Here is a 16,325-nt window from a genome sequence, read left to right as displayed (position 1 = left end):
TCCCGTTTTTTGGGCTTTAAAATGCTTAAAACAATCCGATAACAGCAGATAATTAGTTTGTTTTTGGCTTTGGTCAATCGAAGCCTATAAGTATTAAAAAGAAAGGTAAAAAATAAATGAGGACCGGTGTGGTATATAAGCGACGCAGTGTCCATGGGAGAATCATTCGGTTTTCGGTCGTCATGAAAGTACTCGTAGTCTTCGCCTTGGTTTTGGCAACCGCCGCCGCCGGTCTGCTGCCCCAACAGGAGCCAATCTCCCCCAGTAACCTGTCCGACGTGTCCTTGATGGAGGGTCGGATCACCAACGGCAATAAAGCCTCCACCGGTCAGTTCCCCTACATAGTGGGACTCTCCTTCGTAATCTGGTGGTGCGGTGGATCCATAATCAGTAACGAATATGTGCTGACCGCTGCCTCATGCGTTTCGTAAGTAAACTCATTATACCCTTTACTCGTAGAGTAAAAGGGTATATTGTATTCGTGCAAAAGTATGTAACAGGGAGAAGGAAGCGTTTCCGACCCTATAAATATATATATTTATAATCAGGGTCACTAGCCGAGTCGATATAGCCATGTCTCTCTGTCCGTCCGGATGAACGCTGAGATCTCGGAAACTACAAAAGCTAGAAAGTCGGGATTACCCACACATATTTTTGGGCTTTCAAGCAGCGCAAGTTTATTTCAGCCGAGCGCCACGTCCCCTCTAGCGCCCACAATCGATTTTAAAATGTGTCTGGCGCTCACACGTTTAAAGATTTTGGAGAAGTATAATTGCCATTTTGTTGTGTATATTTATACCTATCGAAATGTAGACAAATTTTTTATCTCTATCTCCCTCGCACTCCCTTAAGCTGAGTAACGGGTATCTGATAGTCGGCTCAAAAAAGTTTTTGTTTTGTTAATTTGAGTAAATTTGAAAAGTATTAAAAAAACAAGAGAGAACGCTATAGTCGGGTTGGTGTCCCGACTATCTAATACCCGTCACTCGACTAAAGGGAGTGCGAGGGAGATGGATATATTTTTTGATTAATGATCCGATTTGAAAAATGTCTTCTACACTTTGATAGGTATAAATATACACAACAAAATTGCATTTATACTTCTCGGAAATCTTTAAAGGTATGGGCGCCAAAAACATTTTAAAATCGTTGGGGGCGATTGTGGGCGTTAGAGGGGGCGTGGCGCTCGGCTAAAATAAACTTGCGCTGCGGTAGAAGCCCAAGAATATGTGTGGGAAATCTAAACCTTCTAGCTTTTGTAGTTTCCGAGATCTCAGCGTTCATACAGACGGACTGACAGACAGACAGACAGACAGACAGACGGACAGACAGACGGACATGGCTATATCGACTCGGCTAGTGATCCTGACCAAGAATATATATACTTCATAGGGTCGGAAACGCTTCTTTCTCCCTGTTACATACTTTTGCACGAATACAATATACCCTTTTCTCTACGAGTAACGGGTATAATAACATTTTTAAGGAACATTTGAGTAAGGGAAGTTCGACTGTGTAGAATCTGGTTAATATAATGGATATCTTCCTGAAACAGCGGCTATTCAGTGACCATCTACTACGGCTCCACCACTCGCGAAAAAGGCAAGCTGACCCACACCGTTGACCCAACCAACATTATTATCCACGAGAACTACAATTCGTTTTGGAGGACGAACGACATTGCCCTAATCAAGACCCCATATATATCCTTCACCAAGTATATCCAGAAGGTTAAGCTGCCCGCCTACGACGACACTAATATCTACCCCACATACGCCGGAGATTGGGCCACCGCCTGCGGATGGGGCAACACCAAAACTTTCGCTTACGATTATTCCAAGGCCCTTAGGTACGCGACTTTCGAAATTATCACCCTCCAAAAATGCCTGGAATACTACGAGGCCAATGTCGCTAACACCAAGACGATCTGCGTTAAAACCACTGACAAGACCTCAACCTGCATCGGCGACGGTGGCGGCCCATTGGTCCGAGGTGACCTGCTCATTGGAATCGTGATGAATTTCGTGTCCAAAAATGGTTGTCAGGCTAATGACCCTGCCGTCTTTATTCGGGTGACTAGCTACTTGGGCTGGATTGGGTCAAAGACTGGTATCTACTACTAAATTCATTTGGAATAAAAACGATTATTTGTTTAAATGAAATTTTAATCTACCTATGCGAAAATAATATTTGTAATTTTCACTTCTTTAGGTGTGTAATATATCACTATTCAAAATATAATAATAATAAAAAAGGTTTTCAATTACTTCCTTTTATTGTCCATCTATTAAAAAAAATCATTGTATTTAGCATACTTTTTCGCAGAAATAAGTCTTTTAATATAGACTAATTTAAGGCATTACAGTTTAAAGGACACCATAAATTAAAATATTATTCGAAAAGTTGAGACTAAAACATAAAATGATTAGATACCGAAATTCAATATTTCCATTACAAAATAAATGTTATAATAAATAAATTCTGTGATTAGAATGGTAGAACTTTGTAGATAGGAAATTAGATTAGGTTATTTTACCACCCTAATAAAACTTTTTATAGATAGCAGATTCTTTTAATACTCCAGTATCAATAAAATATGAGTACCTTATTTAAATATTTAACACCTTAGAAATAAGACACGTGGAAGTGATTGTAAATAAGGAAAGAGGATTGTAAATTTTGAACCTAACTGATTATGAATATTTAAAACCGATAGATACGAACCAATTCTGGAGAGTATATAAAGCAGTTTCGCAAGTTGGGTTATAGCAAAAGCATTGGAGCCATGAAAGTACTGGTAGTTTTGTTAATTTCGGCTCTTGCCTTGGTGGCGGCCTTTGAAAAGCCCGTTCCCGTAAAGGACATGCCCGCCGAGAAGAGGATCAATGGACGCATCACCAACGGATATCCTGCCTACGAGGGAAAGGTGCCCTATATTGTGGCACTGCGCTTCGAAAACGGTGAAAGTGGCTGGAACTGCGGTGGTTCGATCATTGGCCACGAGTGGGTCCTTACCGCAGGACACTGCACCTACGGAGCCAGCTACGTGACCATCAGCTATGGAGCAGTGTGGCGCCACTCGCCGCAGTTCAAGCACGTCTCCTCCGAGATGATCACTCACCACGACTACGATAACGGCAATCTGAACAACGACATCGCCCTGATTCGCACTCCGCACGTCGATTTCTGGTCGCTGGTCGACAAGGTGGAGCTCCCGAGCTACGATGATCGCTACAACAGCTTCTCCGGCTGGTGGGCCCTGCTCTCCGGCTGGGGCGCTACTTCCAATGACAGCGGCATGACCGATTACCTCAACTGCGTGGACATCCAGATATCCGATAACGACGTTTGCCTGAACTACTACGGCAGCCACTTCATCACGCCCAACCACATCTGCTATGCCACGCCGGAGAACAAGGGCTCCTGCGGCGGAGACTCCGGCGGACCGCTCGTCCTCCACGACGGCAACCGTCAGGTGGGCATTGTCTCCTTCGGATCTGCTGAGGGCTGCCTCTCCAACAGTCCCAAGGGAATGACGCGAGTCTCCAGCTACTTGGACTGGATCCGCGATCATACCGGCATTTCTTCTTAATAAAAGCAGCCTTTAAGGAGTTAAAGGACAATTGATTATGCATAAAGAGGAAGGATTTTTACTTTGATTTAGTTTTAAAGGGGGCCGCTACTGTGTTGTTAAACAGATATATTTTTTTTATAAATTCTATAAATTTTTAAATCGTCTTAGGGCCGGTTTCTCGAGTCCCTGTCAAAGTCCCTGATAGCTATCTGTTCGAAAAACTTAAATACCAGATAAACTGTTCGTAAAAGCAAATCCGCTTTCTCGACTGCTTTAATTTATCTGAACGAGAAACAATTACAGAGTGCTGTTAACGCACAGAATTGTGCTGTGATGCGCAAAAAATGGCGTGCTTCGATTATTTCATCAGCTGTTTGGGTATAATTCAAATGAAAAGTCAGCTGTGATTTTGTTTCTTCTTCATAGTTGGCTTTGGGAAATCAGCTGTCATTCTATCGAGCCGAAAACGCTTAACAGGGACTCCGAGTCCCTGTCAAAGTTAGCTCTCACATTGGTGCTCGAGAAAGCCAAAATGCCTTAGCAGGGACTTTATCTGTTCGAGAAATGTTAGCCGGCACTCGAGAAACCGGCCCTAAAGAAACTAATCTAAGTTAAAGTATATTCTAAGGAATTCAAAAGCCTGCTCTTAATATAATTTTTAGCTTATTTAAAGATAAAGCTTTTTTAATATCACAAAATTGAAACAAAATATAAAGTAATAAATTACGGAAAAGGGTTTAAATTAATTATAATACTGTTAGCATAAGGCTTTAGTTTCGTGATGGCCATAAGTTCTTCAAGTTTTAAACCCACTAATATCAGTAAGATTTGGTTGCATTTTCCAGAAATCAATAAATAATACCAAATATTTTTAAATTTTCATTTCGCAATAGTTTATTCAATAAACTCTTTAGTAAGAGATGCCAGTGTGGTCGCGGATCCAGTCCAGGTAGCTGGTGACGCGGACCATTCCCTTGGGACCGTTGGAGAGGCAGCCGGCGGAGGAGCCGAAGGAGACGATGCCCACCTGGCGGTTGCCGTCGTGGATGACCAGCGGGCCACCGGAGTCGCCGCTGCAGGTGCCCTTGTTCTCGGGCGTGGGGATGCAGATGAGGTCGCCCGAGAAGCTGCCGTAGTAGTTCTCGCAGACCGAGTTCTCGCCGATCTGGACGTCCACGCAGTTCAGGTACTCAGAAACACCCACATCGTCGGAGGTCTTGCCCCAGCCGGAGACGAGGGCCCACCAGCCCTGGTAGTTGTTGTAGCGATCGTTGTAGCTGGGCAGCTCCACCTTGTTGACCAGCGACCAGAAGTCGACGTGGGGAGTGCGAATCAGGGAGATATCGCCGGATCCGTGCTCGATGAAGTCACCACGGCCCACCCAGTGGGTGTACTGGGCCTGGAGGCGCCACAGGGCTCCGTAGTAGATGGTCACCGACTCCATGCCGTCGGTGCAGTGCTTGGCAGTCATCACCCAGGTGTTGCCGATGATGGAGCCGCCGCACCAGGTGCCGCCGCCGTTCTTGCTGAAGCCCAGACCGACGATATAGGGCACCTTTCCCTCGTAGGCGGGATAGCCCATGGTGATGCGACCCTCGATGGAGGCCTTGCCCACGGGCACATCCTTCCAGAAGACCGGCTTCTCGAAGGCTCTCGAGGCGCCAGAGGCGGCGGCAACTACGCCCAGGAGCAGGATTGCTAGCACTTTCATTTCACTCGAAGTTTAGCACACTTAATGAATCAAATTAAGAGGTTGCGCCGTTTTTATAGTTATTTTTTAAGCGGAAATGAATTAATCCGCTGGGAGCGAAATTTACAACGTTCAGATAAGAACGGTCTTTGTTTTTGATGAAATCTTGCCTACCAAATTGGCACATTTGATAAGATTTAAATGTGCCTTCTATCAAGCGAAGCTTGTCAGCCGTGGGGATTTATTAGGAAAATAAAATATTTATATTAGCGGGTATTGATATTGATATTGATATTCATAAAATCGTATGTTTTACCTTTAGCTCTAACCATTTTAAAAGTTTCTAGTTTAGTTATCTTTAAATCTGTAGTAGTTTTAAATGACCTTGTAAAATCGGATGCTTATAAAATAACGGTGGTTTTCAAAATTAGAATAATTACCGTCAGTGCTGCTGCCCACTGTGCTAGTAAAGTCACGAACCCAGACAGTGCAAACAAAGTCCTTAAAAATTAAATTATCCAAAACGTGTTTCAAAGAGTGTGCTCCTCCATTTCGTGTTTATAGAACGACGAGGCAATTCATGCCTGCAATGATCCTGGAAAATTGCATTAAAAAATTATTGACAGTTTTCGAGAGCATTACCTAACAGTATTTGGATTTTTAACGGATGTTAGAATACCACCAACTCCAGTACAAGAACCATGGCCAGCCATGACATGAACCAAAGTATCGGACACTACAACCCATTTGAAAATTAAATTTACACGCTAATTTTAAAATCATTATTCTGTGTCTCACAGATCGTGCTAAATGTTGCAAGCTATCCCAAAAAAATGGTAACTAAATAAACTATATATTCGTAAACATTCATGTTTTCAATGTTTTGAAGAAAACTAAATGTTTTACGATGTTATCAATTTTTTTTTACCTATAAAACCAACAAAATAATAAACAAATCAGTAAATGTTTAACATAATATTAAAAATGTACAAGAAATTTTAAAAATGAAAAACATCGATGAAAAAAACAAACATCGATATTTCCAAAATTTATAAAAACATCGATACGTCGATGTTTCCATCGATGTTTCTCCACCTCTAGAACCAAGCTGTTTATTTTATTTTTCATAAAAACTTAAAAAATTGCCCCTTATTTTTATGCAGTGAAGGAGGCCAAAAACGAGCAACCTTTTGCTGGACCTGGGTGATATAAAGCCGCCCCTGACAGAGCTAGATTTAACCAGAATTAGCTGTTAGTCCAGAAATTACCCCCCGGAGTGAAAGAGATCCGCCTGTTCAGACAGACGCCTCCAGCGCAAAGGCTTCAAAGACCAGGAAATGCGCGATTTTGGAAAGGTAATATACTACATCTTATCTTTAACTGTCAAGAAACCCCATCCTTAGTTATTCCGACGGTTTTACTTTCAGTGTAATTATAATGGATAATATTGTCTACGATTTCGCCAAGATCACATTTCAACCGAAGGAGGGGGGATTCGCGGGTAATAGGTGAGTAGTCCTGCCCATAGACTTGCCACAAAGTCCTCCTCCTCAAACCCGAATTTCAGGTCGTCCACCAGCTCGAATCTCTCGTGGCGACTGAAGGAGATGGCCATGTCGGACATGGAGGAGATGCAGGATACATCCGAGCCCGTAGCTGCTCCCGAATCCGATGGCAGCGTCAGCAGTGCGTCCCAGGATTCGGACGACGTGGACTCCCAGCTGAGTCGCTGCGAGGACAATGACGACGATAGCGACTGCATCAGCGGGTCCTCCTCCAGTCATAGTTCCAATTTTGGTGCCCGGGCGGGTGTGGCTCGTCGCAGGATGCCCGCTAGGGTGTCCAAGGACAACTTCAACCGGGTCTGCAGTGCCATCATGAAGCCCGTCAAGAAGAAGCAACGCAAGGAGCTTAACACCAATGCCCAGACCCTGAAGAGCATCGAAAAGTTGTACACCAGCAAGCGGATGAAGAAGTTCACGCCCACCAATCTGGAGACAATCTTCGAGGAGCCCAGCGACGAAAATGCCGCCGATGCGGAGGACGACAGCGAGGAGTGCTCCATCAGCAGCCAGGTGAAGGTCGTCAAGGTCTGGGGCCGCAAACTGCGCCGGGCCATATCCTTCAGCGATGGCCTGAACAAGAACAAGATCCTGTCCAAGAGACGCCGCCAGAAGGTGAAGAAGACATTCGGGAAGCGCTTTGCGCTCAAGAAAATCTCCATGACCGAGTTCCACGATCGTCTGAACAAGAGTTTCGACAGTGCCATGCTGGAGGGCGACGATGGCGAGGCGGGCGGCGGGTCGGCAGAAACCCTCGAGATCCCCAAGACATCCATGACCATGGAGGATATACAGCTGCCGGCGATGGGCAGCCAGCACCACCAGTTCCTCATGCAACCGGCGGGCTTTGAGTAGAGAGACTGAACGATTCAATACGCACCACATAATTATTCATTATTCATTGCATTACAACTAGCTGATAGTGCCCAAAAACAAATGTACTGATACCAACTATGGAGCTAGGATTTACGTTCGTTCGGTTTACTTCATACCGTAGTCTTAAGCCGCCCCATCAAAGTTATATGTGTGTAAATAGCAAGTAGAGGAAAATAATCTAGAGCTATACCTAAAACTAAACTTATCCAGCCATAGAATACGATTCTGTGCCTAGCCATAAGCGTATAAATAAAAGATGAAAATACATATCCATCCCCTGGCTCACGATCTTACGTTCAGGATTTTATTTAAAGTTCTTGTGTTTATGAAGAATCTCTGGTCCTCAATTTTCATCTCGATTAATTAAAAGTATATTCAAACCGTTTTTAAACTTTTCATATATTTTAATGTTATACGTTCTGTTAGAATATTAGTTAATGGGCACTCGACAACCACTATTTTAATATTATAATTTTAAAAATATAAATAAATTATAAAAATTATTTTTTATTTTATTTTTATTGTAGTTGTATATTTTAAAAATTGAATATTTTCAAACCATTTTTTTTTGACCAGTCGATTAATATATATATATTTTTTCGTCTACAAGAAGGACCCAAAACCTATACCCGAAAATTATCAGCTTATACATATGTATTCCTTACACATAGAAACAGAGTTTGAAAGAACATTGACCCATTTTGAAGGTCCTAAAACTGATCCATATCTTCTGCACAAAATGACGGCAGATAAGGTTTTTCGAATCTATCTAATCGCCACAGTTCTTTGTGAAATGCAACCTAATCGCAGGCGCGAACCCAACATTTCCATTATAAAAGACCCCTGGCGGGCGTTGAAAGAGCAGTTAAGTTCCTTCAACTGAGAAGCTGCCATTCCCGAGATGAAGCTCCTCATCATCCTGGTCCTGGCCGTGGCTGCCTCCGCTTTCCCAGAGCCAAAGCTCCACCAACGCATCCGCGAGATGCCCGTGGTTGACAGCATCGAGGGTCGCATCACCGGAGGAAGCGATGCCTCCGTCGGCCAGTTCCCCTACCAGGTGGGACTTTTCCTGAATTTGAATAAATGGTGCGGCGGCTCTTTCATTGGTAGCCAATGGGTGCTAAGTGCTGCCCATTGTACATATGGGTAAGTGACCTTTTTGTCTATAAGGGTGATATGTGTTAGCTAACCACTTATATTTTCTCCACCATCTCAGAGTTCTTTTTGCGATCGTCTACCTGGGAGCCACCGAGCGCACCTCCGCCGAGGCAATCCGCTTGGTCACCAGGTCCAGCTTCATTAATCACCCCGACTACGACCCCGTTTACTTGAATAGCGACATTTCCCTAATAAGGATCCCCCACGTCGACATCAGCTTTAGGATCAAGCCCGTAATGCTACCACCCATCGCCAACTTATACCCGACCTATGACGGAGCTTCCGTTGTTGTTTCCGGATGGGGCCTCATCAGCGACTCGGCAACCACAGTGGTTAATAAGCTACAGTACGCCACTTTACAGGTGATCGACAACAGCGTGTGTGGCAGAACCTACGGATCCTTGGTCGTGACCTCTAAAACAATCTGCACCTCCACCCCCGGCGGTGTGTCCACCTGCCGCGGTGACTCCGGCGGTCCTATGACTCTGCAGTCCTCCAATGTTCAGATCGGTGTTACATCCTTTGTCTCAAGCGCTGGTTGCCAGTCCGGTAAACCTGCTGGCTTCGTCCGTGTAACCAGTTACTTGGACTGGATCAAGAACGAAACTAATATCTATTACTAGAACTTTATGTTCTGTTTCCAAACACTTGCACAAGTTACCAGTAATCTTTGATTAGGGTTATATTTGCCAAACATTCCAAGTATAATGTCGTACACATATTTCATAAAAAGAGAGCAAGTATTGTAAATATTAAACGATTCCTTATGCTCCATTTTAATAAATATTATTAGGGTGTTCAATTGCGTTGCAAACGTTGTAAAGTGTAAAAGTGTAAGGCGGTTCCAACAACAATTTCTATACAAAAAAATTTTCAAAAGTAGGCCTTTAAAACTATTTTGTATAGAAATTGTTGTTATACACTTTTACACTTTACAAAGTTTGCAAAGCAATTGAACACCCTATATATTTTAATATTTTGCCATACTTCAGACTTTTATTATAAAATTCTTTTAGGAACTTTTTAAAAATAATATCTTATATAGTAATTTAATATCTATCTTAAAAGTGATAACTGTCACAATCCTCCAACTGCAACTTCACTGGAAGAGAGGTGCCAATTCCATGATGTAATAAGCTATAAAGAGCTACTGGGGGCGGTAAAAACCGTACTAACGAGGAACACTAAAATAAAATAAATAATTCCAATTTAAAGGCGAAACGGAAGCGAAACGCACCGAGGAGGTGGCCAAAAGTCTGGACGGATTGTGCGAGCCGGGTGGCGCTCAAGCTCAATTAAATAACGGCCGCCGCGTGATTAGCAAGTGCAATAAAATGCAGTAACAAAAACGCGCCCATTATTAATGAGTGCAACATGCAACGGGTGGCGATTATGCAGCGAATATATATAAAGATATAGATATAGACGCACCGCAGCACGATATCGAACTGCCCGAGACAGGGGATCGAGGTGGGTGGTGGTGGTGGTGGTGCGGTGCTGCATTTGCATAATCATAATCATGCTGTTGTGCCTGCCTTACTGTTGTTGCAGCCTCATTACATTCGGCTTCATTTCGATCCAAAACAATCCAATCCGATTTGATTCAATTCGATTCGATCATACATATCACATCGGCGAGCGCGAGACGATTTGGTTTATTTGCTTCGCTAGGCACACAGACCGCACCGCACCGCAGTAATTTCCTAAATCGACAACAATGGCCAGGTAACAGAAATACTTTCAACACCAAATAAAGCTGATTATCTCAGCCGGCGGCAGGCGGTGCACGAATTAATTTAATTAACAACACATACATATTTTATGCTGCATTTTCATTTCATTTCCTGCTAAGAATTCTGCGCATGCCAACTGCTGCCACTGCTGCATGCAACCGAATGGAAAACTGTTAATTTGTTTATGAGCCACGGACAGGTGTCCGCCCCCGAGCTCAAAGCCCTTCCCTCTGGCCACCCAAATCTGCCCTGGCAATAACCTTGAGGTCTGCCAGTACACAGTAGTCGCTTTAATTTGAATCATCAAAGTCAGACTAACCAGTTGGGGCCACTGCGGTTGAAGAAGACAAAACGCACAGTCAAGCTTCAGGAGGTTGAACACTTTTCAGAAACTAGTCTAAAAGATATTTAGGCATATCTATCTATTCTTGTTATAAAAACATTTCTTAATTAATTATGAAAAACTTGTACTTTTTAAACTTAAACACTTGTTAAAAATAATATTTTATTTTAGAACTTGTTTATATTGGTATCTTTAAATAAAAAGATAGCATATATTATAACATCTTAACACAAAATATACATACAAAAGTGTGTTTATTATATTGGAGATAAGTTTAACAATAAAATCAGTATTCTTGTGTAAAAAAATGTTAAAATCTTATAGTATAAATATAAATGTTAAGATCATATAGATAGCTCGAAAGATAAGATTCCAAATAAAAATCCTACTTAATAGAATTTATCTAATAGTTGCATAATTTATAGTAAGATGAAAAAAATAAATTTAAGAATAATAAACTTTTCAATACTGCTATTATTTAGTGATTTCAAATCCATTTAAAGGTGCCTGACTGTTGAGTGATCCGATGATATCCCAACTGAGGGTGAAGACTAGAGCAGAGGCCCCATGCAAATATAAGTGTAGCCCAACATTTGTTATTGTTTCACTTACAGCAACCTAACCGCCGGAGCTCTTTTCTCAATGAAAGACTCTTCTCTCCGCAGAGCCACCGAAATAAAAAGACGAAAAAAAACCCGATCGCGAATGCATAATGAAGATGGAGTTAAAGCGAGAAGTGAGCGAAGTGGGGAGTAGTGATGTAATAGCGCCAAAGCGGGCGGATAACTAGAGTTACAGCTTCGCATTCAATTTAAATGGCAAAACCACAAGACACAGGCCACAGAGATCCACATCCACGATGAAATGTAGCCTATGCGGCACACATTTCCATTTTGGCGACTAAAATGCGAACCGGCTGCGATCGAGGCAAAGGGCGAATTCCGACTGAAAAGTGACAGTTCCTCAATGGAGAAAAAGGAGTCGCATCGGGAAAATAAGAGAGATTTCTAATCAAAAGGCAAATTAAGCCAAATTGATGCAACTGCATTTGTGCGCGGCCAACTGAAGTGCATACAGTGCGCGGCCAAATAGATGAAATAATTAAGGCGGCGCGCAATTTCAGCTTCTGCGCTGGCAAAAGAGTTTATAAAAATGCTGGCAACCTGCGCGCCGGCGCAGTGGCTAACAAGACGCGAAGAAAGCAGTACTAACGAAGACTGGCGGCGATTACGACGACGCGCATTGCGATTACAACTGAAGTTTAAAGCGGTGAAGTGTCCAGTAACCAGCGTAACGGCTTTTCGAAACGGGAAAACAAAAGTGACCAGTGGGTGAACGGGTGGCAGAAGCAGGAGGCGAGGCGCCGCGGAAGTGGGTTAAAAGAGGAAGCTAAGGAAGTCAAGGAAGTCCAGCGAAAGCAGTTTGAGCCGTCAAGGAAGCAGTGCAAGAACGCGGAAAGCAGTATTGGACCCCGAAGGATCAGGGATCCTTCATCAGGAAACCAATTTAAAAAGGAATAAAGGTGTCTGGGCATATATACGAACAACCAGGATAACAAAGCTTCTCGAAATTAGTATACTCTGGAAGTGAATTTACTTAACTCAGTCAAGGAATTGCAAGAATAAGTGCACATTAAACCTTATAGTTAGCAAACAACCAAATAAATCTTAAAATAGAAAACAATTAGTCCCCCAAAAGGAATAATCCAGAAAATAATAGATGAACATTAATAAAAATAGTTAATACTAATGGTTTAAAATATGAATCAATGCTGAATGAATTAAAAGGAAAAGTCCAGGAAAAGTAATCAACCTACAAGTGTTTAATACCAGGAAATTCCTTTAAAAAAGTTTAAAAACTTAATAAAGTAAAATCCTCATCATTATTTTTTTTTAAATAAAAATAAATAATTAAATAACTAAAATAAATACAATTTAATTAAATAGTTAGAAAACGAAAGCAGGATAATAGGCTAGTTTAGAGTCGCCCCGGAAGTAAGCAGTTTTAGAATCGCCGCATTCAGCCAAACAGGAAGCCATGCAAAGGAAGCACAGTTAGCAGTGAAAGCAGTCAAATCACCTTAAGTGCCAGCAATTGCACTCGCAATTAAAAATTAAATGCGTGCGCGAACAAAGCAATCGAACAAACGAAGCCAATGTCCAAACAATCTGCAAGTGCAAGTGCCACGCTGCTGCTGCTCATTGGGCTCACATGGCTAACGAGGCACTGCATCGCGCTGGACTGGCAGCAGGTTAAGCCGATGTACCTGGTGTCCATGTACCCGGGTCCCAACGGCCTGTCTTCGTCCACCTCCTCGTCCTCCACCTTCTCCTCCTCCTCGTCCTCTTCTGGTTCTCTGGAACACGATGCGGAAATGAGTGCCAGCAACGTGGACAGTCGCCACATGAAGGGAATGGGAATGGGACTGGGCATGGGTGGATTTAGCGAAGAGGAGGATCTGGAGGATCGGGAACCACTCGTCCTCAATCTGGAGACCACGCCGCTGCTGGAAAAGATGCTGCCCGAGGGCGCCATGGCCATGGATCGCATCTTTGGCGGCGATGTGGGCAATCCGCACTGCTTTCCCTACCAGGTGGGCATGCTGCTCCAAAGACCCAAGGGTCTGTACTGGTGCGGTGGCTCCCTGATCTCCGAGAAGCATGTCATCACCGCCGCCCACTGTGTGGATATGTAGGAATGGTAAGCGTTTGAATGGGGAACCAATCCGCTCATCGGTTTTTATTTTTTAGGGCTAAGAGGGCTCTGGTCTTTCTGGGCGCCAATGAAATCAAGAACGCCAAGGAGAAGGGCCAGGTGCGTCTGATGGTGCCCAGCGAGAACTTCCAGATCTATCCCACCTGGAATCCAAAGAGGTTGAAGGATGACATTGCCCTGGTCAGATTGCCCCATGCAGTCAGTTTTAATGGTGAGTATTAAAGGGGGGTTCTGTATAAGAAAACTTTAACGTTGAAAATAAATAATATACTTACAAATTTAATTTTTAAAAAGTAGTATATAAAAAGTATTCAACTCATCCGAAGTAAACATGGTATAAAAATAAAAATAATGATTATTTTTGAGGAATATTATAGAAATTATCAATTTAAAAATCATAATGGAAATAATCTATCCAAAGAAAATCCGCCTCTGTTATTTAGAGTACCAGCAAAAAAGTAAAAGATCTAAAAACCAAATTTAAAGATTGTTATTTCAAGCATTTTAAAAATATCAAAGAAAGATCCACCTTAACATCTTGTATCTGAAATAAATCCATTCATTCATTATTAAATCTATCCTTTCAGAGCGCATCCATCCCATCCAACTGCCGAAGAGGCACTACGAGTACCGCAGTTTCAAGAACAAACTGGCCATTGCCTCCGGCTGGGGACGATATGCCACCGGAGTGCATGCGATCAGCAATGTGCTCCGCTATGTCCAGCTGCAGATCATCGATGGACGGACGTGCAAGTCCAACTTTCCGCTCTCCTATCGCGGTACAAATATATGCACCAGTGGAAGGAACGCCCGATCCACTTGCAATGGAGATTCGGGCGGGCCTTTGGTCCTGCAAAGGCGGCACTCTAAGAAGAGGGTCCTCGTGGGAATCACCTCATTCGGCAGCATCTACGGCTGCGATCGCGGCTATCCGGCGGCCTTCACCAAGGTGGCCTCGTATTTGGATTGGATCAGTGACGAGACTGGCGTCAGTTCCCATCAGGACACCACGGAGGCGATATTCTTCGACCAGTACGTCAGGGAGTACGGAAAGCCGCGACAAAGTCGACGGCTGGAGACGGAGGAGCAGCCGGCGGACGATGTGCCCGATGAACTAGATGTGCATCCGAGACCTTCCTCGGAAGAGGACTTCTCCGAGGAGATCAGACCGCGAACACGGTCACGCACCCCGCACTCTGAACACGAGTTCTATTTCTTGTAATCCAAAAATAAACTTTTATTTTAAGTTCAAAATCGAGGCTTAGTCGCCCTTGTTGACCACACCGGAGTTCTCCTCGATCCAGTCCAGGTAGGAGGTGATGCGGGTGAACACGCCGGGCCATCCGACCTCACAGCCGAGGGAGATTCCGAAGGAGGTGGCTCCGATCAGGGTGTTGCTGCCGTCGGCCAGGACCAGAGGACCGCCGGAGTCGCCGTTGCAGGTGGAGGTGCCGCCGGTGGTCTTGATGCAGATGTTGGTGTCCGCAACCAAGCCAAGGAACCAGCGGTTGCACGGGGTGTTGGCCATGATGGGAACTTCGATGAACTGCAGTTTGTCGGTGACTGCAGTAGCAGCTGTGGGGAAAACATAAAATGGGGGAATTAGAAAAGATCTGAGAAAGTTTCTTAGAGTATGTTAAACATATTCTAGAGATTTTAAATGGTTATTTAATTCATTTTTTGACTATTAAATATTTCTCTACTGTAAGGTAAGCTAAAGGTGCACTGACTGACACTGACTAAAGGTCTCAAACTTGCTTAACTTTCTCTACTTTAGCTACTCCTAAATGTGGAATTTATACAAGGTATAGGGGTCACTTACAGTCGCTGATCTTGCCCCAGCCGGAGGCAAGGGCCGTTTCATCTTCGTAGGTGGAATAGGTCTCACCCTTCACGGGTAGTTTTGCGGGCTGGATGTAGTCTGTAAAATATGGATCATTCACTGTAAACTTTTTCAAATGAAAGTAACGAAGAACCTACCGTTGAAATCGATGGGAACTGGCAACTTAATCAGGGAAATATCGTCGCTGATGAGGGTAGCATTGTAATCTTTGTGTACGATCACATTCTTCTTCTCCACGAAGACGATCTGCTGGCCCTCCTCCTTGGAATCGGTACGATCCCAGGCGCCCAGGTAGACATCTACTCCGCTGGTCAAGCTTTCTGTGCAATGTGCGGCAGTCAGAACCCAACGATTGCTGATGAGGGTGCCACCGCACCAGGCAGCTCCTCCTGCCACGTACAGGAGTAGTCCCACCTGGAAGGGGAACTGGGTGAAGTCTGCTATTTCTCCTCCGGTAATCCTTCCGCTGGGCAGAGTCTCGCCATGGGATGTGGGCATCGGAATCTCGATGTTCAGGTTCTTGACCGACTGCCAGTCGACTGCCTGAGCCCCGAGAATGGCGGCCAAGACCACAATAGTAATGCAAGCGAACTTCATTTTGATCACAACTAAGGTGCTCGCCAAGAATCGGAGACCTTTTATACGGATTTCGATTGGCGCGGGGTACCATAATTCATCGACTATATCTGGTGGAATGCCCAGTCTGGAATTAACGGGGTTGATTTATAATCCCCTATTGCCCACTATTAGCGATAAGATGGGCAAGTAAGCCAAAAAGTATGAATCCACACACCGCAGTATTGGCAATAAAGCTCAATTATGGAAGAATTA

General features: G+C 43.7%; 7 protein-coding genes across 8 annotated transcripts; 5 read left to right on the top strand and 2 right to left on the bottom strand.

The window, feature by feature from the left end:
- The first annotated feature begins 180 nt into the window (after positions 1 to 180).
- On the top strand, positions 181 to 2,123 carry LOC123003422 (serine protease 1-like). The gene is made up of 2 exons (XM_044395951.1): positions 181 to 427; positions 1,556 to 2,123. Exons 1-2 carry the CDS (start codon positions 183 to 185, stop codon positions 2,121 to 2,123), a joined length of 813 nt encoding a protein of 270 aa, XP_044251886.1. The 5' UTR covers positions 181 to 182.
- Positions 2,124 to 2,785: 662 nt separating this feature from the next.
- Positions 2,786 to 3,644, top strand: Jon65Aii (Jonah 65Aii). Its single transcript, XM_017156827.2, has one exon. The coding sequence runs from the start codon at positions 2,786 to 2,788 to the stop codon at positions 3,590 to 3,592; it is 807 nt and encodes a 268-aa protein (XP_017012316.2). The 3' UTR covers positions 3,593 to 3,644.
- Positions 3,645 to 4,442: 798 nt separating this feature from the next.
- Positions 4,443 to 5,320, bottom strand: Jon65Ai (Jonah 65Ai). The gene has a single exon (XM_017156816.3). The coding sequence runs from the start codon at positions 5,283 to 5,285 to the stop codon at positions 4,485 to 4,487; it is 801 nt and encodes a 266-aa protein (XP_017012305.2). The 5' UTR covers positions 5,286 to 5,320; the 3' UTR covers positions 4,443 to 4,484.
- Positions 5,321 to 6,345: 1,025 nt separating this feature from the next.
- Positions 6,346 to 8,113, top strand: tant (tantalus). 2 transcript variants are annotated; one of them, XM_044395833.2, is made up of 3 exons: positions 6,346 to 6,619; positions 6,668 to 6,772; positions 6,832 to 8,113. In XM_044395833.2, exons 2-3 carry the CDS (start codon positions 6,702 to 6,704, stop codon positions 7,679 to 7,681), a joined length of 921 nt encoding a protein of 306 aa, XP_044251768.1. In that variant the 5' UTR covers positions 6,346 to 6,619; positions 6,668 to 6,701; the 3' UTR covers positions 7,682 to 8,113. The 2 variants fall into 2 exon arrangements, with proteins under 2 accessions (XP_044251768.1, XP_070071186.1); XM_070215085.1 differs by having other exon boundaries at positions 6,692 to 6,772; positions 6,832 to 8,112.
- A 448-nt stretch (positions 8,114 to 8,561) lies between these two features.
- Positions 8,562 to 9,483, top strand: LOC108067680 (serine protease 3-like). The gene is made up of 2 exons (XM_017156820.3): positions 8,562 to 8,848; positions 8,919 to 9,483. Exons 1-2 carry the CDS (start codon positions 8,604 to 8,606, stop codon positions 9,481 to 9,483), a joined length of 810 nt encoding a protein of 269 aa, XP_017012309.2. The 5' UTR covers positions 8,562 to 8,603.
- Positions 9,484 to 12,949: 3,466 nt separating this feature from the next.
- On the top strand, positions 12,950 to 14,873 carry LOC108067732 (brachyurin). Its single transcript, XM_017156908.3, has 3 exons — positions 12,950 to 13,627; positions 13,687 to 13,862; positions 14,239 to 14,873. The coding sequence occupies exons 1-3, from the start codon at positions 13,092 to 13,094 to the stop codon at positions 14,871 to 14,873; spliced, it is 1,347 nt and encodes a 448-aa protein (XP_017012397.2). The 5' UTR covers positions 12,950 to 13,091.
- On the bottom strand, positions 14,859 to 16,098 carry LOC108067735 (brachyurin-like). Its single transcript, XM_017156911.3, has 3 exons — positions 15,632 to 16,098; positions 15,474 to 15,572; positions 14,859 to 15,226 (listed from the first exon to the last, which is right to left on the bottom strand). The coding sequence occupies exons 1-3, from the start codon at positions 16,089 to 16,091 to the stop codon at positions 14,913 to 14,915; spliced, it is 873 nt and encodes a 290-aa protein (XP_017012400.2). The 5' UTR covers positions 16,092 to 16,098; the 3' UTR covers positions 14,859 to 14,912.
- Between the last annotated feature and the right edge of the window lie 227 nt (positions 16,099 to 16,325).

Source organism: Drosophila takahashii, chromosome 3L, assembly GCF_030179915.1.
Source record: "Drosophila takahashii strain IR98-3 E-12201 chromosome 3L, DtakHiC1v2, whole genome shotgun sequence".
NCBI classification, from domain to species: Eukaryota; Metazoa; Arthropoda; class Insecta; order Diptera; family Drosophilidae; genus Drosophila; species Drosophila takahashii.
The sequence above is the reverse complement of the archived record's forward strand: the minus strand, read 5'-3'. Positions and strand labels throughout refer to the sequence as shown.